The 26126-nt window shown below is 43.0% G+C and overlaps 3 protein-coding genes across 4 annotated transcripts in view; all 3 read right to left on the bottom strand.

Moving 5' to 3' along the window:
* Positions 1-4498, bottom strand: part of appa (amyloid beta (A4) precursor protein a) — a 32137-nt gene extending 27639 nt beyond the window's left edge. For both annotated transcript variants that reach the window (XM_046056414.1, XM_046056403.1), the window contains exon 1: positions 4326-4498. In XM_046056414.1, the coding sequence (XP_045912370.1) occupies positions 4326-4385 (60 nt within the window). In that variant the 5' untranslated portion in view covers positions 4386-4498. The remainder of the gene's footprint in view (positions 1-4325) is intronic.
* Positions 4499-4644: 146 nt separating this feature from the next.
* cyyr1 (cysteine/tyrosine-rich 1) lies at positions 4645-12909 on the bottom strand. Its single transcript, XM_046052490.1, has 4 exons — positions 12554-12909; positions 9300-9399; positions 7290-7450; positions 4645-5820 (listed from the first exon to the last, which is right to left on the bottom strand). Exons 1-4 carry the CDS (start codon positions 12642-12644, stop codon positions 5687-5689), a joined length of 486 nt encoding a protein of 161 aa, XP_045908446.1. The 5' UTR covers positions 12645-12909; the 3' UTR covers positions 4645-5686.
* A 4169-nt stretch (positions 12910-17078) lies between these two features.
* adamts1 (ADAM metallopeptidase with thrombospondin type 1 motif, 1) lies at positions 17079-23077 on the bottom strand. Its single transcript, XM_046058842.1, has 8 exons — positions 22101-23077; positions 20928-21268; positions 20682-20814; positions 20127-20584; positions 19738-19924; positions 19414-19592; positions 19043-19218; positions 17079-18926 (listed from the first exon to the last, which is right to left on the bottom strand). The coding sequence occupies exons 1-8, from the start codon at positions 22723-22725 to the stop codon at positions 18185-18187; spliced, it is 2841 nt and encodes a 946-aa protein (XP_045914798.1). The 5' UTR covers positions 22726-23077; the 3' UTR covers positions 17079-18184.
* Positions 23078-26126: the final 3049 nt, after the last annotated feature.

Below are 26126 nucleotides of genomic sequence, written 5' to 3'. Positions count from 1 at the left end.
ACACAAGATGTATTATTCACATTGTTCTGAAGTGGCTTCAAGCTTCAGCTCTAATCAGAAAGCCATGTAAAATCCATCCTCTACTAGTTAATACTGTATAGCACTAGTTTGCGCTTCGTGACATTCAGAGATTCGGGTTCTTGAATAAATCCCCAAACTGGCTAAAAATACAATAGCTGAGCCCTCAAGCCCTGCTCAGTGGCCAGCACTTTAATTGCACCGTGCTGCTTGCAGTAGAGTGTGAAACATCTCCATCCAAACCATCACTGTAAATCACAATGTTCTCTTCAGTAAACAAGCAAAGGAACCCAGTTCCTTGTGCTATCAGTTGCTCGTTGGATCTAATCAGACATTCTGGCTTTCATCCACAGTATCTCTTTCAGAGGCCGGCTTGCACTGCACAAAGCAGGCCTTTAAGCTTTGCAATGGCCTGTTACCACAGAAATCGCCACCATCAGATTCCTGACATGCTTTGAAAGGGGGGATCCTAACTTCCACTAGGAAAACACATTATGAACACACAAAGAAGACTCAGGACTGTGAGAATGACACAAAAAAGAAGCAAAGGATAATAGGTAAAACCATTTTCAATGTTCCTGAACAGCTGATTTACATCACTACCAGGGCAACTTTGACATTTGAAGGTACATTAGGTGAACAGAGAAGAGAAGCGACGGACGTGCAGCTTCAAAAGACAAGCAAGCACATGAGCGTCATCCACCGTTTCCAGGGAGCATGCCAACAGAAACAACAGTATCAAAAGGCCAGGAATTCTTTTCTACAGGACAGACAGAGGGGGACATTAATTGGGAGCGCTGCAGTATCGTTGTTGTTGACACAACCAAGATGGACAATGTGCACTGTTTGAACAGAGAATTTTTTTTGAGCCAACTCTTTGCACCACTGGTTAAACATGAAGGATTTTAAAAAAGAAAATGAAAGAGAGACAAAAAAAGAGAAGAAAACAGAGTGTTGGAGACAAACTCCTTTCATGTCTCATTATGAAGTGGACATCCAGTCCTGTCATATGACAATGTCCACTATTTACTGAAATGATTAATGATAGGCTAAAGGAGAGCATGACAGACTAATATCACCACAGTCCCTGGTATGACTGGTGTATAATTTTGTTTTCATTTCTATGCAGGCAACTACTGATTATTTTCATAATTGACTTTTTTTTCTTTAAAAAGGTTAATATTTTGAACAAAATGCCAAAAAAAGTCATATAAATACCCATGACGTGTTCAAATTGTGTTCAATTATGTCCAGTATCAAAACCCAAGGATATTCAATAAACAATGAGAAACAACAGTGATGATCACATTTCAGAATCTGCAGTTTTTCATGCTCTTAAATTTACTTAAATGATTCTTTAATTAAAGAAAATGTGGGTCAATCTGCTCAGAGTATCATTACAGCACTACACAAGATATGTCCAGTGCAGCCACTATGGAGTTTGAGGGCAGAAAAAACAAAACAGCAAGGATCAGGTTTTTGGTGTCAGCCTCTCAGAATCAGAGTTCAACAGTCAATAATCAGGAACAATCCAGAGATTGAGGAACTGACGTATAAGACATGTTGCAATTTGAGATTTCTTAAGTGTAGAAGCTGTTTTCTATCTACAAGTATACTGGATTCCCTGGGTTAAGTTTGAACTCTTTTTTTTCTTGGGGTTGTCAAAATGCATTCTGCAAAACATAAATTACAAACTGAAGGAGAAATACAGGCGAGGCAGGCCAAAGTGAGAGCAATAAAAAGTAAAATAAGAAAACTCGAAGAGGAGATATATTAGTGTTGGGTGTATTTCTCCTTCAAAGAACTGAAACTGCAGCATGAGCAGCAGAGAAGGTGCCAAAGAGAAACACTGGTAGTGCCAACAGGCATAATGGCATTAAACTCACTAATAAGGGGAGAGGGCTGGTCCACCCCAGGCTGAAAGACTGCAGTATGCCCACAAACAGACTGCCTGCGACCATCCAAGAGCCATTTCCCAAGGATTTACAAATACACAAAGGCTGGCATCCAACTCCTACGCTCCAAACCGTGGGCCCTTCAGGAAAAGCAGCTTCCTTGAACTGTGTGTTTAGAAGTAAGTGTGTTGCAGTCATAGAGGCCATAAACACTCCCTAACAAGATCAAATACTTGCAACATCTCATTTTCAAGCCTTATTTAATCTTGCATGTATTATTCCTGAACTTCTTTCTGTCAAATTACATCACTTTTGCCTTTGATGCTTCTATTGTAAATACAGTATGCAAAGGGTAAAGACTGTCTTAGGTAACCTAAGCAATGGATTATGAACAAAGCCACTGCTTGGCTTCACAAGCAACCCAAACTATTCATTCCAAGTACACTGATTACAGACTACGTGCAGGAAACAATGAAGGTCGGCTGCCACATTTCACCAGATTAATCTGAAGAAAAACAAAAAAATTTGAATGCTGACCAGAAATGGCCAATACAGCAACAACAAGAGGCCTAAATTGAGTACTATATCAATGGAGCCTATTACAAGTAACACCTTTATCATGCATACAATACAAGCTATAATTGTTACAACCACAGACAACATTTAACTGCAGCTGCTCCTCAACCACAATGGAAACAATGTGGCTACTCCTGGTTTTGCAGGAATGTGTCATATCTTGCACAAGGCAACAAAAATAGTAGAATTAGTAGCAGTGTTAAAAATAAAATAGATTTTAAAAAATCCAGTTGGGGAACTTCCCATTGTGTTTCACTTATTTGAGGGAATTTTCCAGAAACAAATGTTGGTAGCCTACCCTGAAAAATGGGGAACTACAAGCATTACTGTTACACTGAATCAAGAAAATTACACTACTTAGAATGATGATATATCATTTTACCAAACCTTTGCGTGCTGAAAATGGCTGGATTTGATTAAATAACTGCGATTTTTCACTTGTGAGTGACATATTAGCTTAAGATCAAGTAAATGACGTGTTAAAAATAGATAGTTTTGCAATGTACATTCACATAAAACGATATTTTAGGAAAAGTCGCCTGAAAAATGTTTGAGCAGTGATTACGTGAAAGTAGGTCCACAGCAAATACATTATTTAAGAATACCTTATATTTCCAATGTACGTATTATCATACAAAACTTTATTGTAGGTAAGACAAGAGCTAGAAAGGCAACAATGAGAGTCAAAGCTCCTGTTGGCTTCCCAGTTTCCCGACCCTCGATAAATGCTGCAGTGCACCGCCGCCATCTTACTTCTCTATTCTCTCCTCTACTCTACCATCTGACTGAAATATGTGCGAGAGCGTTAATGATGTTTGTTTTCCCAATGGTGCTGATGTCATCTTCACGGGTTCATTTGCTTTGTTTAAACCAGATTCTGGCGTCAAGTCTTCATTATATAAAAGGGAACACGACGAATTACTGCCGTATTCCCTCACCAGAACACACCCACTCCCTTTAAATTAGCCCTCGGGATATGGAAAATGAGACAATACGCTTTTCATTTATTCACTGTAATGACTTGAACAAGATTAAATTAGCCCGAACGACCAGTAACGTTAAATAAGTGTTTTTAAAACAGTGGCATCTAGAACCATTTGCGCAGGGTAAATAATTTGTTGACAAACCCAACTTGTTTCTAACATTTAAATCAAAATCGGAATAAGCAAGTCACTTCTCAGTTTTACATAAAGGACATGGGTTCAGCTTTAAATTGCAAAGGACATCATCTGCATTGTCACATAGTCTCGATAAATCAGCTACCACAGGCTTGGAAAAGGGACTTTACAAGAGGAAAGGCATTACGGAGCATCGGGACAAGGTTCTTTATAATAAATACGCGTATTCGGGCTGTATCTCTTGGGATACATTAGAAATAAAAACAAAGACAAATACTAACAAAATGTGCCGATGAGGTTGTACTTAATAGTGTGTAGTTTCTGGTTTAGAAATGCCAAAGTGTTCGCAATCAGTGTCATGCCAGCTACATTTTATTACACACGACCTCCGGTTACAACTTTCAACATAAAACGACAGGCAAAAGATTACTGCTTTTTAAAAATGTTTTAATGTACCAATGTGGAAATTACGAAGGATTTTAGAGCCAAGTTTCCAATCATTCCATCAATGGAACAAAAATACTTTCATCAAAATGCTTGTTTTTTAATCTTCCGTTTGCTCAGCTCCCCCCCCAACAAACTGCTGAGCTTTAGCTCTGAAGGTACAACAGCATAGCTTCCGGTGCAGCTGTAGCTAACTGTAGCTAGCTGGACTCAGCTGGCAGCAACAGTATGGTGAAAATACTACAAATTCTCGCTAAAAAAAAGGATTTCTTACCTCGGCAGCCAGAGCCGAAGCCGCTACAGCCAGCAGCAGTAAAGCTACTCGGTCCCCCATGTCTTTTCACTGACACCACGCTCCTAAAGGCAGCGTTTCACCGAACGGTTTTACGTTTATTCGTCGGGTAAGAAACAGTGTGTGCAGCGCCGGTGACTCCCGTTGTCTGATGGCGAGCGATACCGAGGCTGCACAGCTGCTCAGCGCCGATCACCTGACCACAGCGGAGTGGGATTAACTAACACACACACATACACACGGTATCCCTATTATCATAGTCAATATACGGTATATGAATAAATGGAGACCGTAGACGTTATTGTTAATAACGTTGCGTTTTAATAACAACTTTAATTTACAACAGTCACTGAAACAGTGAGGAAACCCTCACAAGTTTACACATTATTAACACAGTTAAAATCCCCTCCATCATTCACAGTCATCCATCACATGAATCAGGCATAGCACAGTGAGGTCAATTCTCTTTCAATTACCAAACCTTGATTAACCTACAAATGCAATTCAAATGGAGAGAATCCACTTTGGTTCAACTGAATGTGATGTGACCCCCCCCCTCCCCACACACACTTAATTTTCACCCCCTCATTGTTTCAAGTAAGGCAATAAAAAACAGTTCATCACCAACAACCCAGTCCTTTTAAGTTGTGTCATGCCATTAAAAGGTCAGTATTATTTTGCATTATATTCAAGTCTTTGTGTCTCCACATGACAGGTCCAGACCTGACTTATCTAAAACCGCTTTAATCATGAACTTCCACCTCAGTCGATGACATATATCAAGTTTTTTTTTAATGGGGAAAAAAGTAACTTTCCATTAAATCAGTCTACATTGTGTCCTAGAAAGATTTTTTCCTCCAGTGACGTGAGGTTCCCCTCCATGCTGACAAAAATGGTCTTCACCTTCATCAAAGCGACGCGAGGCCTTTGATGTGCACAGCCAGGGATGGATAAGGATATTGTTCATTAGTGGGGAAAAAGTACCAGTTACAGGCTAGCTATTAGAATGTGGACGGTTCCGGGGCGTTCATTGTCGTCCTGACCAACACTGTGTTAAATTTTTTTTTATTTCCCCACCATTTGGTCCAGACACAGAAATGCAGTGACATTCATAGGGGCGTAGCTAGGAATTCTGGTCTGCTGGACAATATTGCACTGAGCCACCCTTTTTTCCTTTTCATCTTCTTAATGTGGACATTTTTGTGGACCCCTTAAATTGTCTTTAACCCCCTTAGCAAACAGCACTGCTTCAGATGCCAGAGATGTACAGCCAACTCCAGATCTGGAAAACCCGGCCATGAAAGTTCCCTTTGAGCTGGCCGGTAGATCTGTGCTGCAGGGATTCACTTGCGGGTGCAGCCAGGGTAAGGAGGAGGGGGGGAGTAGTTTGCCGGCCGAGGCTGAGTTGGGGTGTAAGGCGGCGGGTGGAGCGAGGGAGGGTACATCTCGTAGTCGTAGGTGTATGGCGGTGGAGGACCTGAGTTCAAGAAATAGAAAAAAATAAAGAAACAGAGGTCAAAATAATTTATTTCCTCCATAACTACAAACTCCTCATGTAAAAAGGTGAAGAAGGCCCACTTAAGTTCAGGAAACCTGCCTTCGATTTACAAAGACTTTGATGGTGCATTTGCGCCCTCTAGTGGTTGAACTGAGAAACTGCACTCTGGAGGAAGAAATTGTGCGAATGCAAACATAAGGCAGCAAAAAAAGTCTTTTTGTTGACCACAATGCATCAGTCTCAGCAGGGGAACTTACATTAATAACTGACACATCAAAGCAGCAGAGATGAAAGAGAAGACGAAGTGAGTTAGCCAAGCCCCTCTCCAAACCAGAGGGTTGCATTAGTAAAAACCTCACATTTATGACACTATTAGTATTAATAACTCAGTCTAACATGTTACAGGAGGAGCTTTAATTTAAAATGTCTAGTCCCGATTTAAAACTGTTGTGAAACTCACACAAAAATACCTTGTAAGAATGAGAAAACAGCAACTTATATAAATATTATTAAATATTTTATATTGTTAAAGCACTGTTATGTAAAATAAAACTAGTAAATAATACAAGCACTAACCACTAGGTCAATTTAAATCATATAGAAATATATCTATCATCTTTGTGGCAGTGGAGCAGGAAAATAATAGCACAAGAACACCGGACATCCTTTGTCATGACAGAATAATTCACATCACTGTAGCTACATATGTTTAATATTGCATCGCTTTGTGTGTTTGAGTGTCAAGTTTATGAAACAAGAGCTGCAGGGCAGACCGACGAGTGCTGGTCCAGCGTAGCATGAAGGTGATATGCTGAGGTGAATGAAACGTGATAAATAAATGATGAGCCCCAGAAAAATAACGGCATTCCTGGGGCAGGAGAGTGTCACAGAGTAAAGACTCTTGATGTGCAGACAATGTACCTGTGAGTAAAACGTGGTAACCCTCTCGCTGGTTTTTCTCCTTTTGAGCGTGAACAGGGTGTAACATTATGTGAAACTTCATAGTGTTATTAGGTCAGGGGTGGTATTCAAGGCCAAGTTGGACCCTGAAACATTAGACACCTATTCATCTTTTAGCTGTTTTCCTTTCATATGTGGTCGCCTGTGGACAGGAGATGAGGTGTCACTATATGAAGTAATAACCATGCTTAACTAACAATAATAAATACAAAAAGTAGAAGAATTATCTTATTAAAAAAAAAAAAAAACCTATTTTGGCTGGAGTACATCCTTTAATAAGTAATATTTTATAAAAAGGGTTTATAAGTTATAATTAATAAAAAAACATCAACATTTAATAGATCAGATCAGTAAGTAATGGTTGTTCAGGAAATGTTTTATTGTTAAAAATTACTTTCTCGCCTTATAGTCTTAAAAAGTGTTTGTGATTAATATATTTGTACCACTCTCTGAAGTGCCATCATTTAACCTGACCTCTGTAGACCTACCTGGGTAGCCCTGGGTCACAGTGTTGATGTAGGAGGTGCTGAACACACCGACCCGCGCGCCCCGCCCGTTCTTCATGCACATACACACGCACAGGAACAAGGCCGCCACCGCCCCCATCAGAAACACCACGCCGAACACTATACCGGAGATGGCAGTGCCCCTGGAACACACACAGACACAAAGAGAGAGAGAGAGAGTGAGCCACCCAGTCAAGTGTGAGAGTAGGCAGCTGTCTCAAACAGACATGCTAGTGATGCCTCTAAGTTGCAGCCATGGAGATGGACTGCAGCATCTGATGTAACTCGGCTATGTACATGTGCAAAGTGTGCAACAGAGTGTGTGTGTGTGACGTGTTCACTGCAGAGGAGTCTGTGAATTGGCACTATAAAACAGAAAAACACTCATCATCATTGACAGGTTTGTTACATCTTCATAGTCAGTGTTAGTCAGCATGTCAGATTTGCTGTTTTCAGGAGCAGCAGATTCAGACGTCTCCCAAGTCATTCAAGGTTATACAGTACAAACGTACAATTTTACAACCTGAGATGAAGTATCATGTAAACAAACACGGCTTTTTCTTAAAGGACAAAGGAGGCTGAGAAGACGGTGAAAGTGTTAGAGCAGCTGCGCTGAATCAGGGCAGGCAGGGGTCAACGGTCAGATCCTATAAAGGGTCTTCTGGCAAGATGAAAGACAGCTGACGCGTGAGTTAATCTTACCGCCAAAACTGCACCATACCTATAGGTGTGTGTGTGGCTCATTCTGAAAAATGTTGTTAAATGCTGTCCGAACCCGCGCTGTCAGGTCATTTTCTAAAGATTTTACACTGAACAACACTCAAAAACTCTTCTTTCCCCTCTCTTAATTGTGGTTGGCAAAAAACTTTTTGATATGTGTGGTTGGATACAGGATATTTGACACTTCAAATAGGTGGACATTTCTGTGTAATTACAAAAGTTTAAAACAGTGGTTTGGTTGGAGGTAATTCAGGCTTCCTGCCAACCCAAGGGTGTTATTACGTGGATAGCAGCACTGTGGCCTCGAGTCAGTCACTATTTCATCCTCTCGAAGGACTCTGACAACAAACTGAACACCTGTATTTTGTGATTGGCTATATTTAGACACAGTTGGAAAGTTGGTGATGGCAGAAAGTTGCCAGCTTAAAGGGATAGTTTGGGATTTCTGCAGTGGGGCTGCGTGAGGTAGACGGAGGTTCGCGGTTCCCCAGTTTGAAGAACCAGAGAGTAGTACTGGCACAGCAGCTATGCAATGTACTGCCTTGGAGAGGGTCAACGGCAAAACATGTTTTAGTCACCTAAAAGAAGTTTTTCCAGCGTCTTATCTTGCCACCAGATAGCCCTATACTTTGGAACTACATTTTCTCAACCGTAGAAGTTCAGTATTCCTACGCATAAACGCAGATTAGCTGCGCACTGTAATAAGGAAATAAATGTCTGACAGCAAGGTAAAGTGCTGAAAATATCTAAATATATTGTCCACTTGAATTGATATTGATTTCTTTTGGTGGGCCTCCTTTTAAGTGGCTAAAACACGTTTTGCTGTTGACCCTGTCCACAGCAGAATATTGCTTGGCTTCCGTGCAGATACAACTCTCGGCTTCTCCAAACTGGGGAAGCACTGACCAACATCCACTGCACTGACTATGGCTAAGTACCTCATACAGCCCCATTTCAAAAATCAAACTATCCCTTTAAGCCTACTGGCAATGTTGAGAGTTTCTCTCTACAGAAAATAAGAAATGAGTGAATGTGAAAAAGAATACCTGGTTTATTTACTTGCAGGTGTAGTTGGCAATATTGCTTAAGCCCCATTTGTGAGAGTTTACCCTGTGATAATCCTGCATCAGGCATTTTTCAAAAACCAAGACTAGTCTTTCAAAAGGTTTTGGTTGTCTAAAATGTCAGCTAAAAAGCAAAAAAAAAGCGCAAAATGCTGCAAATGCATCTACGTGGTCTTAATTTGCTTGTCGTGTCTGCGCGTTAACTTACGAGAGGACGTCCCCTACGTAGGCATAGTAGGAGCAGCAGAAAGGTGGCGATCCATCGCAGCAGTACTCTATGCAACCTTCACACTGGGCTTTGCTGCTTCCTGCAACACACACACACACACACACACACACACACACACTTAATAATCTGCTAATTTGGGATGTTAAATTCTATGGAACCAGAGGATCACCAGCAACTCCCAGAGCGCTGTTAGATGGAATAGAGAACAGAAACGAAAGTCATTAGCATAGATGAAGCCTGTGACAAAAAGGCATTGAGCTTGGTATATTTCAAGTTGCTAAGAAGTTGTGAGTGTCCACGTATAATAAAAGAAGCCCTTAAAATGAACTATTAAATCAGGTCTTGTTATCTGGGAAACATTTTTTTAAACATTTCTTTAGATGAAGAGAATAACTTGGATAATGAAACCTTTCATGAACTAACCTCTAAAGTGCACAACCTCAAACCAGCAGCCTCTATTTATATCTTCAAAGACGGACCTAAAAGTGCGGAGACAGTCGATTTATTATGAGCTCGGAGAACTGGAGAAGCACTTGCCTGTTTTAGAAAAGAGGCAATCAATACCTGTGGAGCAACTGGGGAAAATAAAAATGTTTGAAAAAAAGAACTCACACAGGGAACTTGGGTTTTGTTCCAATAAACCCAGCCAACCCCGCCATCCTGTATAATTGTATTTAAGATTTTTAAATCAGTCGGATTAGGAACCAAAATAAAAACCACTGGGAGAGATCACTATGAGAGATCACAAATGGAGCTTTCTGACCACATAATATTTATTATATAGCAACCACCATGCTGCAGTTCACAGGGCAAATATTTCTGTTTTTCCATGTCACGTCTGACTGAGGCGGTGGATCGGCCCACTCAGCTGAATCTGCATACTGGCTGAACCTGGCGGACACAGCCTGAAAATGTTGCCCTTTTCTTACGTCAGCATGGCATTATTGAAGAGTTCGAACCATGTTTAGTGCCCAGATCAAACTTGATGACGTAAGAGTTTCAAAAACTGGTTCTCTTTCATTTTGCAAGCTATCAGATTTTGGTTCACTATATCTGAAACATTTTGGCAGTTGTTCTAAATATAGAGATTTGAGCTGAAACAATTTGTCGATTCAATGTTCTGTCAATCATTCACCGGTTCCAGCTTCTTCTTCAACAATGAAAAGAATCGTTAGTTGCAACTGTAACAGAGATAAAGACTTTATTCAAGGAGATATTTGCAAGATTGTCAAGTAAATTCAATCTGATTGAAATTACGTCTTAATTAAAATCTCAGGGAGACTCTGGCATTGTCAAGTCTGAGAACATAACCCTAATGCTGTCATTGGCGTCATCTCAGCTTGGGCTTGGAGCTAGGGCTGGGCGATATGGCCAAAAATGTTATCACGACATCTTGATCATTCGATATTGATAACTGTCACGATAAATGTCAAATCATTATTTCTTTCAAGTTTAAAGGCTGATTTTTGCTCCTGAGTGGAAATTGAAGAAACCAGATAGAGAAATTAAGTGCTAATTCATTTGTGATTCAAATGAATTCAATCAAACATTTATTGAGCATTTGTTATATTGTTATTGTTATATTGTGATAATTATCATTATTGTTTTGTTGCCCCGCCCTACTGGGAGGCCACAAACTGTTAACAGAAAGCACCTCAAGCATATTTGAAGCGTGGAGTTTGACAGGCATGTGCATTTACCAGGCATAGTTGCATTATGAGAAGTGTAGTTTCAAGCATTTTAAGAGCTTGACCCCAAAACCTGTGAATCCCTCAGTGCCACATGACTAAAGTAGCCCTTTAACAGTATCACAGAGAGCTGTTAGGCAGTTTGTGCAGGTTTGGACTTTACCCAAAAACTGTGGACACAGAATCGTGAGCCACAGTGATCCAGCAACTGAATTAATTACTATTTTGAGTGGGAGGTCATTAAAATGGGACACAGTGTGACTGACGTGTGCTTGCGTGGGTCACATTAAGATGATTTAAGAGCAAACATTCACCACCTGTTCACCAGCACAAATCAAGATCCAGCACGACGCTTTTACATCTAAAGTGCTTACTGCAGCTACAACAAAACATGGTATTTGCAGGATCTATTACGATGACGATGAATAATGTGGTGTTCATTAGCCCCCCCACCATGGCCCGCTCAGCCAAATCCTCCATATTCAAAAGCATTGTACACACAGCTGTGCCTCTCTCTCCATGTACTCGTCTCAGCCTGCTGCCACGACACGAGCCATGTTCATTTGAAGGCATTTTCCCCTTGTGAGCTGCGAGATTTGTGTGTGTGGTGGAGGGGGTTTCGCTGCCATGTGGAAGGAGTCTTTTACAACCCGGAGCTCATCGACACACTTCAAATGAAGGACACTGCAAAGAAAAACAAGCTCTCTGCTTATGTGTGTGTGTGTCTTTACTGAGGATCTGCTTTCTCTCAGCAATCACTCACCCTCAAATGATGTGTGCCCGGAGGCATATTATGCACATTTACAGGGTACACACACACGCACACATAGGTAGAGAACTAAAGAAAGAAAGCAGAGTGCTGCCTAGAAGTCACTGCAGGAGAATGCTTCTCAAAAGAATTTGAAAGACTTTTTTATAAAGTGGTGTAAAGCAAATGTTCTCATCTTTTCTTTCCTGTAGAAAAGTCTCATGCTTTTCTGCAATCAAAGCAAGTTTTGATGGGTGTTTCCTTCATGGTGCATTCACAGTCCAACCAAGACTTGTGTAAGACTTCTGGTGTCGCTCTGTCTGGGTGGTCCTCAGAGGTCCTGGCTCCTGTCTCTCCACATGCTGGGAGACAATGGCTCCATGTTCTTTAACCCCCCCCAAACCCCCTATCCCACCGCACACACACACACACACACACACACACAACCACCCACCAGCTAGTCCTCTCCCCTGCCCCCCTCTACAGCACTGTGCCGCAGACTTGACTCAGATTAAAGTTTCCAGCAGGTTTTTATGTTTGGACTGTGCGTAATTTGGAGGAAAACGCGACTAAGACGTCCCAAAACGTGATCGGAATGACAAACATTACAAATCACTGACTTCTAAGGATTTCCTTGACTTTCTATAGTTTCCCAACACGTTCCCATTCTCTCCAGCAGCTCATTTCTGAGCCTGAGGTCGCATCAATAATAAAAAACGAAGGAGTGATGAATCGTGGACCTGTGGCCGGGTGGACAAGTATTTAAATGGATTAAACAAACAAACAAAACAACTCACCGGTGAATAAACAAAGCAGCAGCGAGTTCCTCAAGAGTTTCCATCTCACCGCCTGCGTCCCCCTCCTCCCCTTCCTCCAGGGGTTTTCCATGACCCTCCTCTCCCCGTGCGTCCACTTTCCGGGCTGCTTTTATTTTCTAATAAATGACAGAAGACAACAAACAGCGCGTCTTCCCGGTGCCTGTAGCAGTCACCTATTTGTCTCTTCCAGGAGCATTGTTGTGTCCCCCCACAAAGACAGCAGCCAACTGCTCGTTATGTCTTCAGTGTATTTAAGTATTTCCCCCGCAAAAGTGAACCTCTGTTTGCTCCTCCACGTGTGAGCCTCTTTTCCGCTGTCGCTGCTCCGTCCCGTTGGTTCCCACACCTCTGACTGCTGAGAGATTTATTCCCCTCCCCCCCCCCTCCCCTCCCCCGCCGTCCCCCGTTTGCTCAAATTACCCAGTTGTGTTTACACTGAGGAGAGAGAGAAAGAGAGAGAGCGAGAGAGCGAGAGAGAGAATAAAGACAAACGGTAGATAGCCTATTTTCAAAATAAGACTAATCGATGTGGCAGTGTTGTTACTTTGCTAAATTATCTTTACTCTCTCTCACTCTTCACAATATACTACATTTATATATAGTATTATTAGGTTCTCATTCTTATTATACAATTTGTGTCCATTGGTAGCCTAACTCACACACGTGTTTTGCTGTGTGTTATGTTGACTTTATTTGGTTTTCCATTTCAAACTTTTGATAACGTTTTTTCTTTTTCTTTTCCTTAATGATGATCTGAATATTGTAAATTAATGTTAGTATATATCAAGTCAATAAGGACACTTGAATGTGAATGTAAGATTGAATAGCCTATTATTGTCTACAGGACTGACAAATGCACAAAATACTGTAATTCAGGCATCAGCTTACAGTAACACGTCGCTTCAGACTCCCATGGGTGTTCGCTGAAGGCACAGGATTTACGTTGTGTTTATACTTATACAAATGAGCCCTGTAAGGAAGTGTCTGCATTTGTTATGTTTATCCACTCACTTATTCCGATTTTCCCTTTAACTTTTCACCTGTTGCCTACCATCACAAGTGTATTTAAATTATTTCTTCAGGTGTATAAAATAGAACCACAGCTAACAGTTAAAATGAGCCCCTCTCTTTGGGGAGTTGGCTATCTTTTTTAAAATCATCATATAGAAGGTTACTGAATAAGATTTCTATCCTTAATAAAACAATGCACTCATCAGTGTTTTGCCATTCACTTTTGACTGAATTTGAGTCATTTACATAGCTGACGTTTATATCCAAAGCGACTTACATCTGCAATATATGAGGTCGCACGCCTCTGGAGCAACTAGGGGTTAAGTGTCTTGCTCAGGGACACATTGGTGGATGTGTCACAGTGGGGAATCGAACCCAGTTTTCCAAAACCAAATGCTCCGTGCACATAGTCAAATGACATTAATCAACTGTTTTCGCAGGCTGCATAGTGCTTCCCATAACTAGTAAACTGACCTTTAGCCTATGTGTAAAATTAGTAGGCTACCTGTTTAAGTATCCCTTTATACCCGAAGACATGTAAGTTAATGTTAAAATATTTGTTGATATTGTTTGCAGCATTCTTTTACACCGTTGTACGGCTTACAAATCACTGATTATAAAAATAATAATCATTAGGTGATGTAGTAGTGGTATCAACCGTAGTATTAGTGATGATATGGGAAGTAGTATTATTATTAGTCACATTTTCTCTTTTAAATGTCTTTGTACCTTTATTTCGAAGGCAGGCTCACTTGTCTTCCGGTCTTATTCTTGTTATGTCTGTCAAGCTTGACGCAGCAAGAGAAAAAAGGCCTGTGTACCTACGGCTTTCTTTGCGCCGTATGACGTGTGCGCGTGTGCACGTGCGCGGGCCCGCCACCGCGCGCTCGTTAGCCCGCTCCTCTCCGCTTCGTGGCAGAGGTCCCATTTCATGTGCTGCCGTCACATCACGACCTCTACTGAAAATAATAAGTGTAATCAGACTATAATGACCCGAGGATGACGCTTCACACCTGTGTGACAAGACGGTACCCGACTCTCGGGTATATTTTCAGACACCAAAACAACACGAGCCGCCCTACTTTTCTCGTTGTGTTTAAATATGTAACTGTCATATCAAAAACACTGAAACAGACACATTAGACCAAGGACACACCTAATAAAGATTAGAGACTTAGTTTTGATATAGTGAATTCTTCTTATCTCTGCTTGAGAGGAGTGGCACATCAGGGGCGTAGGACTCAGGATGGGGGACTGAGTAGGCTATACAGGGACCTCACTGGAGGAGGGCCCACAAAGATACTAGAATAAGTAGACCAGGATTGACCCATAGAGAATGCCTTAAGCATCGAATATACTCGTGAGCGTGTTTTTGAAAAGTGCTCTACAAATAAAGATTATTATTATTATTATTATTACCGCTGACACGGACTACTTGTGTTTATACTACTTTCTGCAGTCAGCTGGCGGATTGGTTGGTGCCCTGGTAGCGCTAGTCGCCGCGCTAGTCGCCACAAGGACCTGGCGCGGACCTTGCCTTAGAGAATGGCTCAATATTGTTTCTAAAATGGTAGGACAAGATCTTTTTTAAGCAACGTGTCAAAAGAAAAAACACTGAAAGGACACTATAGGCATAGCCTAAGTGGCAGGGGCAGACCACTCCTCCTCCCCCTCCCACACACACACAAACGCCACTTGTGCCTGTAGGGACGAAACTACAGTCGTAGAAGTGATAATTAAAGAGTTAAATTGTAGTTCTGTAAAGGCCCCTGGTAGGCTGTGAACGTAAGCCTCTGTAAAAGTTCACCATTCAAAAGTACATTCAAGAATAACCAGACAGCAACAATGCAAACACTCAGCAAGCTGGGATTCCTGACTGCACAAGTAATGTGCATCAAAATAAGGACAATTAAAGTTGATTTTCCTAATACCAGTTAATTTTATCAGTAAATGACACATATGTTCATAATAATCAATATTTTCCCTAGACTTCAATGGCATTTATTGCACAGAACTAGTGAAGCTTTTGGCTTTTGGCCATGATGGATTTACATAAATATGAACACTGTTTCTTTTGAAGATTCAAAAACGGATCAAAGTTCACATAATTTAAACAAACTTGCTACCAAGGGTGGCAAAAGGATGAAGATAATTTTGTTCTCGGAAATGCCACCCACACTGAGCGGCAGTGATTCATAATGCCTTCCAGATGTTTCTTTTAAGCTGTAATGATGTGACATCGAGACATGAAAAAACAAGCAGGTAAAAAAAAAGTAGGCTCAAGCTTTATTACAGACGTTTATATTAATGATGACATTTTCCTCCCTGGTTGTGCGTTTTTCTTTATCAATCATAAATTAGGGGGGAAAAAACATGCCGTATACATCCTTGCCTACAGCACTTGTTTAGGCTTTAGTCTGATGACACATTATGCTATTATGCAGATTACAGAGATGGCCAATTTTCTTAACCATCCATAATTACAGGAAAATGATTTCCACTGTGCTTACAGTGGGAGCCAACGAGGCTGGGGATCATCTTCTTCAGGGCCCAGCAGGAAGTGCCACACAGGCTTCAGCTTTTAGTGACAGTGCTGACTTTTTTTTAAGGGGTGGGGGGGCTAACCACAGATAATTTTAAACAAAGCTACAACCCTCCAACCCACAACTCCAAATGCACATATACTCCAAACAAACATATAACTTTTTTAAGTTTCAAAGAGTTGTATTAACGGTAATAAAAGGACATTAGAAGTGGGTTACAAAATGTTGTGTTGGTATGCTAAGCCTTATTTTTTGCTTATTAGCGGCCAAACAATTTCATTTTTGTTCTTTAGCAGTATAATCTGGTTATGACTAGACTGCCCTTTTCCTCCAATGTTTGGAGACTGTGATTAAGTATCCAAATTAGAGGACATGCTGAAATACTCCAATCTAGTGGACAAAATTTGAATTACAACAAACCACAACATATACAATCCCTTATTGTATGCATTATATGAGGGTCTTCACAAGTAGAGGAAGACAAACATGTGCATGTCTGTCTGTCTTAAATTTGCTGACAATTCAATGTCTTATTCTCTGTCAATGTCTTGTTTTGATAAACTGATCAAGTACCAGTCCCTGGTGGCAAATATCAGTAGGCAAGTATATTAATGTAGATTATTGATACTGATATTTGGCAGCCTTGGACAGGTTCACAAACTGACTGTTTGTGTCAAAGAATATATAAGACCTCTGTAAATATTTTAGTCCTGTAAACATTGTTAATGTAATTGATTCATATAGAGCATTTAAAATGTGTGTGTACAAATAAGTGCACCTTCAAACAGACAAACCACTCTGGAGACATTAGCTGCACAAGTCAATGTGATACTTTATTCATGAACCTAGGATCGAATATATATATATATATATATATATATATATATATATATATATATATATATATGTACACATATACACACATACATACATACATACATATACATATATATACATAAACACTGTATAAATACTCTATATTCTACTCCCTTCTGTGATCTCAATAACAAATAAAAAATAATATTAAAAAAGCCACATGATTATATTTAACAGGCTGTACAAAAATAAATAATGTTTGGATATTCTGTACAAAAGAAAAAGACTTGATAGCCAAAAACAAGGTGCCTTCGCAGAAGGCAGGAGAGACTTACTTATGAAGTAGTAGCAGGAGACAAGTCCCTCTTTAGGTCTCCACACACGCACACACAAATGCACGCACACACGCTCACACACTCCTCTTTGGTCTTTGAAGAGTTCCCTCATTGAAGGCTGTGTAGACTCGGGCAAGATATGGCTAAAGGACAAAGTACGGTGTACTGAGGCATTTAGAGAATTGGGTGTTACAATGTGCCGCTGGCAAAAACAAAGATGAAGTGCTACAGGTTTGTGATAAATAAATGTAATCTGGCAAGTTTGAACATAAACACAAAGCTATCTTATTTTCCATACCTGATGGGGTGAGCAAGTAGAATATGAGCTATTCTCTTTCATTTGTTTCTTTATATACTCTGCAATAACCTCCCCCATCCCAACCCTTATGTGTTCATCCAGCCCAGCTTGGACAAACATCATTTACATGCATTAACAATTTGACATATACACACGGTCTCACACTCTCACACACACAAACACACACACAGACATACACAAGCACGACATTGGCACGGTAAGCAGCACGCAGCAGCATCCTTTAGGATATCAGGAAGGTCCATGCTTTCTTCCCCTTGATGGGAGGCAAAATATGCCACTGCTGCGCTGAGGCCAGATAGGCAGCAAGCTGTAATCAGTCTTTATTGCTGCTACTAGGTGGCGTTGCCACTGTGGACCAACATCTGACCATTTCAGTCACAGTCATTGTGAACCCTTTGACATGTGGGACTGTTTGACTACCTTGAACCCATGAAAACCTGCAGCACACGTGCTCTGGATGTAAACATTCATCGGCCTCTTTAGATTTTTAGTGGGAAAAAGGAGGCAGTGAAGATCAGAGTTTTTCTCTGATGTCTTTCTGAAAGCTGGGTGTATAAAAAGGAGGTTAGATTGTGGAAGCAGTCACTTAACAGGCACTCTGATTGCACAGTTCCAGCAGGGGTCGCGGCCGGTCTTTGGGGTCACAGCTGTCATGGGTTAGTGTGCGGCCATCATGGCCGATGCATCGCAGTTGGCGTTTGCGGAAGCCTCGCCCACAGGTCTTGGAGCATACCGACCATTCTCCGAGAAGCCAGGAGGGACAGAGCTGGGTGGCGCAGGACCGTGAGGCCAAGGGGCGCAGCTCCTCTGGGCAATCTCTGGAGGGATGACCCTGGGGATCTAGACACACCACCTCTCTCTGTTGCATACCTCCTCCACAGGTCTGGGAGCATGGACCCCACTCCCTCAGGGTCCACTCGGCTCCTCCCACCTCTGGGATGGCATTGATGGACAGGCGGCGGCCTCCATTGTTTTTGGAGACTGAAGCAGCATTGTTCGGTCTAGGGGCAAAGTAGCTATACTTAACCCGGGGCCTTGGTGCCTCCCCCACAGAGAGGACCTGGATGTTGAGGGGCTCGGGGAGTGGGGCATAGCTCCGGAGGCGCTCCAGGATGGCAGAGGAGCCGCTGTATCTCAACAGTGCCCCTTGCAAGGTGATGTCAGTCTCCATGGTCATCAGCTTGTAATCGCCATTTAACAGGTAGGTTCCATCCTGGCGACGCACTGCCAAGTAGCTGTTATCCTGGCGACCATTGCCTGGGGCACGTTGTTTGACATCCAGGTGGGTGGCACCAGCAGGGATGGTTACAACATCCTGGTATCCAGGCCTGAAACAGAGCCAGACAGAGGTCAAGCTTAATAAAAATGATTTTGACAAACATGCTATGAGGTTTCAGTGTATATTATAAGACATAATGTTTGTGTATAACAAAAAGGTGTTTACCTGGCTCGCTCTAGAGAGCCAGACACTTTCTTGCAGGTTGAGCCGTTGCCACCACACACGCCGCACTTATCAAAGCGCCGGTTAGAGCCAATGACACGATCACATCCAGCCTTGACACACTGGCCTTGAACACAAACTGAGGTGGAGTCAGGGCTGCAGGGTGTGCCATCAGCCACCTGGGGGCAGCAGAGTGACAAAAGGAACATGAGAGTTATGTCTAGTAAGACTGTTACATAAGTGTGAGTCAAAAGGTTAAAAAAAAGTCTTATCCCCAGCTAGGGGATGGAGAAATTACAGTCGGCCTTCAACTTGCAGGTCTGCACAACACTGTTATGAGATAAACTAAGAGACTAGCATCTAGTAACTCTCACCTTAGATTTGAGGACAAAGAAGTATCCGGTCCCCTTGGCACGGCACACCAGCTTGCAGCGGTCTTTGGGTGAAACTCCAGCATACTTGGGCACCCACTCGACACCCTCGCCTGAACCCAGTGACACTTGGGCTGACATGTCGTTGTGGGCCAGGCACTGTTCCTCACGGAATGACAGGCCTGAGACAGAGACAGATCAGATTTACTGCTTGTTCAGGCTGAACCGCATGCTAACTTTCACACCAATGTGCAAGGTATATTAGAACATGACTTCTAAATTCAAGCTAAAGGATTTATTCCTGACGTGATAACAAAGATCTCTTACCATTGGTATCGGGGCAGGTGTCTGTGTTACAGGAGCGGTACTGGATCCTCTTGCCCTCACAGTACTTGCCCCCATTCTTGGGCAAAGGGTTGTCACAGGCGCGGAAGGAATACTGCACCCCTCCACCACAGGTCCGAGAGCAGTCGCCCCAGGGACCCCACACTCCCCAGCCACCATTGACAGGGGTCTGAAAGAAACAAGGACAACACAATTACAATATTGAACTGTGTTGGAGTTAGCTGATTGATTCAAAGCTGAGCTAAAACATTGATTGGTCCAACAGCAAGCACAATAGAACAAGCATTATGCGCAATATGTTTACTGCTTTTGGATAATGCAGGGTTTTTTGGGGGGTTCTGATGTGTGATTGGATTGGTTCTGTTTCCTACCTGGTGTTTGGCAGCTTGGCTCTTATTGAGACAATGTCCAGCCAGACAGTAGCTGTCATGCCCGCATGGCGTTCCATCAGCCCAAGGGAAGTTCTTAGTCTGGCACACCAGCACACCATTGGATGTGGTCACAGTGCACCACAGAGCTGCGCATGTGGTACTCAGGTCTGGGCAGTGCAGGGAGTCTTCGCCAAAGGTCAGCCGGCACTGATGGTCTGCACCATAGACCGTCCCAGGCAAGGGCTGGGGGAGTGGCTGAGGCTTGACTGGTTTATCCAGCAGGCACTGACCATGGCCGTTGTCCAGGAAGGTAGTGACCATGAGGGCGGAGCAAGGGGACCATGGCTGCTGCTGGTCCAGGTTAGACAGGGTGGAGGCCATCATGTGGGAGCCCCAGTGGACACCGTTGACCCCAGAGCACAACTGGGCATCATCATGAGGCATGTTGAAGACGTGGCCTGGAGGACAGACATAAGATAAGAGATCTTTGAGCACCTCTAGTATAAGTGGAGTAGTGATTAAATACATTTCATACATGGATTTTTTTCCACTTACCCAGTTCGTGTGCCACAGTAAATGCTGCTTGCAGCCCATCATCCTCAATAATTGAGCAGCTTCTGTCAGGGTCACACACTGTGCCAACATCTGCCATACCCAGAGTGTCACAAGAGTGGGCACCACACAGGTCCTACACAGGAGAGCAAAATTAATGTTAAAATTCTCTTGAATGCTGCATCTCTTCCTCTTTTTCTGATCAATTCTCTTTTTTAACACACTTCCTCTTCCTTGATTCAAACTTACCGTCCTGGTGAAGAGTACAGCGGTGTCATAATGCTCGGGGTGGCGGTCACTTGAGGGGTTGTGCTGGCGCTGCCACTGGCAGAAGTTGCGGAGGGTCATGGCTGCGTTAGAGGACACCTGAGGTCCTCGCTCCTCCTCATACACCACCAGCAGCTTCACCACCGCCAGGCTGATGGAGTTGTGGATGCTGGGGTGGCGGTAGAGACGGGATGCCACTGCCATGATGGTCAGTAGGTAGGGTTTTAGCCCGGCGCCGTGGAACTCAGCCATGGATTGGTCAGCCACCAGCATGATCTCCAGGTAGCGAGGGGTGGAAACAAAACGCCTGGTTCTGTGGTGGACTGAGGGGAGAGAAAAGAGAGACAGAGAGAGGTCAGACTTTAGGTTCACAGGTCATGTGAACTGATATCAGGTTTCAGTCCTAATTGTAACTTCTGAGACATTTTTTTTTTTAGAAATGATTCAGTTTGTCTGGAACAGTCTGCACCCAACAAAACTGGTAGTGTTCTAAATAGCAGAAACAAAGGCTCCTTTTTTTTTTTTTAGGGGATAGAGGCTCCAAAGAGAGCCACGGATGTGCCTGGAAGAGCCTGGCTGTGACTCAGCGTCACACCACCGGCGGCTCCTCCTCCTCAGGGTCAACATTCCTACAAATGACCTTCTCTGGTAGAAAATTATGCTAGTGAGAAAGGGCGAAGGGAGAAAATCCTTTCTGGGAAAAAATGTCTGCCGGTGCCAGTTGTACCAGGAGGTGAGTGTACACGTCTCAGCACTGCCGGGGTCTGGCTGCACCCCCTGCTCCCCTCCCCTTCCTAGGTCACTCCTCCTCCTCTTTCCCCTTGGAGAAGCGCCCCCACTCTCCTCCCCTCCCCTCCCCTCCCCTCCCTACCTCATCTCAGGCAGTGCGTAGACGGCGCTGTCAAAAAGGTGCATTGCGCATGCTGGCATACGCACAGTTCCAGCTGACAGCAGTTTGGTCTGCCCATTCGCTATAGCCAATGACTTGTAAAGAAAATAATTAAATAATGTTTGTTTGCAGCTGTAGATGAGCTGAGTAGGTTTCATAACGTTCAGTGGAGTAAAACACATTCTCTGTGTTTCCTTGGCCGCTTTTAAGGTTTCTAGTTTGATCACTTCAGCTGGTCTATTATATTATATTATCTGCAGCCTTACCTGTCTGGTCTGTGTTAGCAGCTCCGTATCTGACTTCTTTCTCTAGATTATTTGGCACCCTCTCCTCGTCCTCGTTGACCCCGCACTTGGAGCTCCCCTCCTCAACCAAAGCCGCCCGACTTCTCCGGCGGATCACGTGGACATCCTCCTCGGTGCCCAGGAAGTCACTTGAGTTGAGGGGCTGAATGAAATACTCTTCACCCTGAAAGTAGAATCCGCCCCTGAGTCCGTGGCACAGGTTGATCGCAGCTGCAGAGTGTTCCTCTCCCTTCACCGTGCCCGAGAAGAAACAACCCGGCTCGGCTCCGCTCTTGGGTTCCTGTGTCGGTTCGGACTCGGGACTCCCCACAATGTGAAAGACAAAACCCGGCGCCAAGAAGGTCTGGTCAGGCTCTAGCTGCAAGACCAACTCCTTGTCAAATACGTCCAACCGGTACTCCCTCATCTCCGCCTCCTTCTCCTTCTCCTCTACGGAGAGAGTCCGCCACGGTTCGGTTTCGCTCTCCGACCGGGCTGTCGGGTCTAGTCTGACTGGCACCACCGTGCTCTCCTCCCATGCGCTGTGCGCAGTGCCGACGCACAGAGTGGCAATTAAACCAATGGAAACGTGTAGAAACCACATCATATAACTGTGAAATCCGAAGTGGAAAGATAAATTGATAATAAAGGCTCTACGAGAAAGCAAATAAATCCTTTAAAAGGGTTTCCTCTATAAGCTACAAACCCCAAGTCTTCCACAAAACTGCCCTCAAAATTACGCACACATATAAAAATCTTAAAAAGAATCAAATCCAGTGCAAAACTAATTTAAAGTTATGTGCAGGTCTGACTTGTTGCAAAAAAACGTCCTTTCATTAAATTTAAATAAAAGCTGGATCTCGGCAGTAAATTCCAACAGGTCTTTTCTCTCCAAAACTCCGCAGATGTCTCAGTTTCTAGCTCTCTCTTTGAGTTCGGGGGCAGGTTTTTCCTCTGCTGGCCCGTTTAGTCTGTTCTCTGCTCTTGCCTTGCAGTCAGAAGAGAGCCGGTCCCTCCTATATATCGCCCTGCATCGGGACCACCCCTTTCCTGAGGGCCCTTTGATCTGAGAGGGGCCAGATCCCGTGCGCAACAAAAACGCACCAGCGACCTGGAGCGTTGCCATAATAATCAATCATTGTGGAGGAAAGAGAGCTTTGGGCAGAGAAACGTTTTCTTCTTCAATCTCTGCTTGTCTGTCACAAGATGTACATATACACTAATAACGCACGCCTATTATTACTGAATATATTTTATTGGCATATAATTTGTCATATTGCCTAATTGATCATTTCACCCAAAATGCCTTACTTGTACGATTAGTGTATACATTTATGACATGTGGCCAAAATAAAATACAAACTTCTAAATCTGCTGCACTGTTCTACTTTCTAACTTAATCAATGAGCTACACCGCTCAATAACTCATGCCTATTCCAACTTAAATCAGAGTGACAGGCAGCAGTGGCTGATGTGGAGCAGTGTTGTAGTGTCATTGCAACTGGAGAAGGGAGGTGGCAGCAGGTCGGGAATGGTAACCATATCGTACTGGCCAAAGCTCCGGGAGCCGTACTCACCTCCTCCGTGCCAAGCCGGCTGTGGTGCGCCGTGGCCGGGTTCCGTAGCTCTGCTCCCCAGGGAGAGGGAGCAGAGTGGGGCCGCTGAGGTCTTAAGGTGGAGCGGTTCCTCCATCGGGCTACCCCTGCGATCAAACCAAGGCGGGCAGAGCCCCTGTCCTCCGGCTTCTTCCCCTGCCCGCCCTGTCTGTCCCCTCTCTCCAACAGACAGTTTACACAGGAGTTTGATTAAAATAACTGGCAAAGCGAAATCCTATTATCTACAGTGCACCGAGACACAAATAGAACCCAATTCTCAGCAGTTCAGGGACAGCTATTCAGAGAAACTGAACTAATGTAATCCTTCAATATATTGAAAGATAGCATATCACATAGATCTGAAATTGTAACAAAACGTGGAATATCTTAAAACAAGAACAACAAACTAAAATAATGATACAAACATAAGAACATCATATAATATTATAACAATGAGACTGAAGTGTGGTGTTATTGATCTAATTTCCACTGCAGTGTGTGACTTTTGACTCACTGGTGCAAACATCACTGGACAGATTATGGAAGCCCACCTTAAAGACAGTAGGTCAGAAAATGTGAATAGCTGTAATTTTACAAATTTCCAGTAGATGGTAGACATGACGTTAGGAAACCTCCCAAACTGCTGCCGAGCATGACTTGATGGACCAATCACAAGTTTAGCCGACAAGTGGCGCCTCAGCATCACATTTGGGAGCTTGTAAAGCTGCACGCTGTGAGCCATTGACCTCCAGGAGGCAGCCCTGGTACACTAATGTACTGTGAGGACAACGGTGCCTCTGCTTGAGGGTGCAGATCCTGGGTCATTTTTCTATTTTATATTATGTCTGGAGGAGCGCTAATGAAGAAAGAATGTCTGTGACAGTTACAGAGAACAAAAGAGCTGATCAAGATGGCCATTTGTCCACTCAAGTCAATAAGTTACTAAATGAAAAATCATTAAGATGGGTTTTTCACTGAGGCGTCAGGTTAAGGAAATCTCTCTTTAGTGCCATCCTGACATCACATGAATATTGCTATTTAAACACTGTGGAATATTTAACATGTTTAAGTAACAATCAGCATTTGAAATGGTGTAAAAGGCATGCTTCTGCTGCTACTAACGTCTTTATATACAGTGGCTTGCAAAAGTATTCACACCTTTTGAACTTTTCCACATTTTCCACAAACGTAAATGTATTTTATTGGGATTTCATGTGATATACCAACACAAAGTGGCGCATAATTGTGAAGTGGAAGGAAAATGATACATGGTTTTCAAAATTTTCACAAATAAAAATCTGAAAAGTGTGGCGTGCAAAAGTATTCAGCCCCCTTTACTCCGATACCCCTAAATAAAAACCAGTGCTACAAATTGCGTTCAGAAGTCACCTAATTAGTTAATAGTCCACCTGTGTGTAATCTAATCTCAGTATAAATACAGCTGTTCTGTGAAGGATTCAAAGGTTTGTTAGAGAACATTAGTGAATAAATAGCACCATGAAGCCCAAGGGACACACCAGACAGGTCAGGGATAAAGTTTAAAGCAGGGTTAGGTTATAAAAAAAATATCCCAAGCTTTGAACATCTCACTACTGTTCAATCCATCATCTGAAAACTGCAAACCTACCAAGGAATGGCCGTCCACCTAAACTTACAGGCCAGGCAAGGGAAGCATTAATCAGAGAAGCAGCCAAGAGGCCCATGGTCACTCATGGTCTTTATGGAAGAGTGGCAAGAAGAAAGCTATTGTTGAAAAGAAGCCATAAGGAGTCCCCGTTTGAGGTTTGCCAAAAGCCACGTGGGGGACATAGCAAACATGTGGAAGAAGGTGCTCTGGTCAGATGAGACCAAAACGGAAGTTTTTGGCCCAAACGCAAGTCGCTGTGTGGCGGAAAACTAACACTGCACATCACCCAAAACACACCGTCTCCACCGTGAAACATGGGGGTGGCAGCATCATGCTGTGGAACAGTGAAGCTCGTCAGAGTTGATGGGAAGATGGATGGAGCCTAATACAGGACAATCTTGGAAGAAAGCCTGTTGCTCTCCATCCAATCTGACTGAGCTTGAGCTATTTTGCAAAGAATGGGCAAAAATTCCAGTCTCTAGATGTGCAAAGCTGGTAGAGACATACCCCCAAAAACTTGCAGCTGTAATTGCAGCGAAAGGTGGTTCTACAAAGTACTGACTCAGGGGGTCTTTTCAGAATTTTATTGGTGAGAATTTTGAAAATCTTGTATCATTTTCCTTCCACTTCACAATTATGTGCCACTTTGTGTTGGTCTATCACATGAAATCCCAATAAAATACATTTACGTTTGTGGTTGTAACGTGAATAAAATACATTTACGTTTGTGGTTTTAATGTGAAAAAATGTGGAAAAGTTCAAGGGGTGTGAATACTTTTGCAAGCC

This window comes from Micropterus dolomieu, linkage group LG01 (genome assembly GCF_021292245.1).
Source record: "Micropterus dolomieu isolate WLL.071019.BEF.003 ecotype Adirondacks linkage group LG01, ASM2129224v1, whole genome shotgun sequence".
Lineage (NCBI taxonomy): Eukaryota > Metazoa > Chordata > Actinopteri > Centrarchiformes > Centrarchidae > Micropterus > Micropterus dolomieu.
This window is presented reverse-complemented; position numbering and strand designations above follow the sequence as displayed.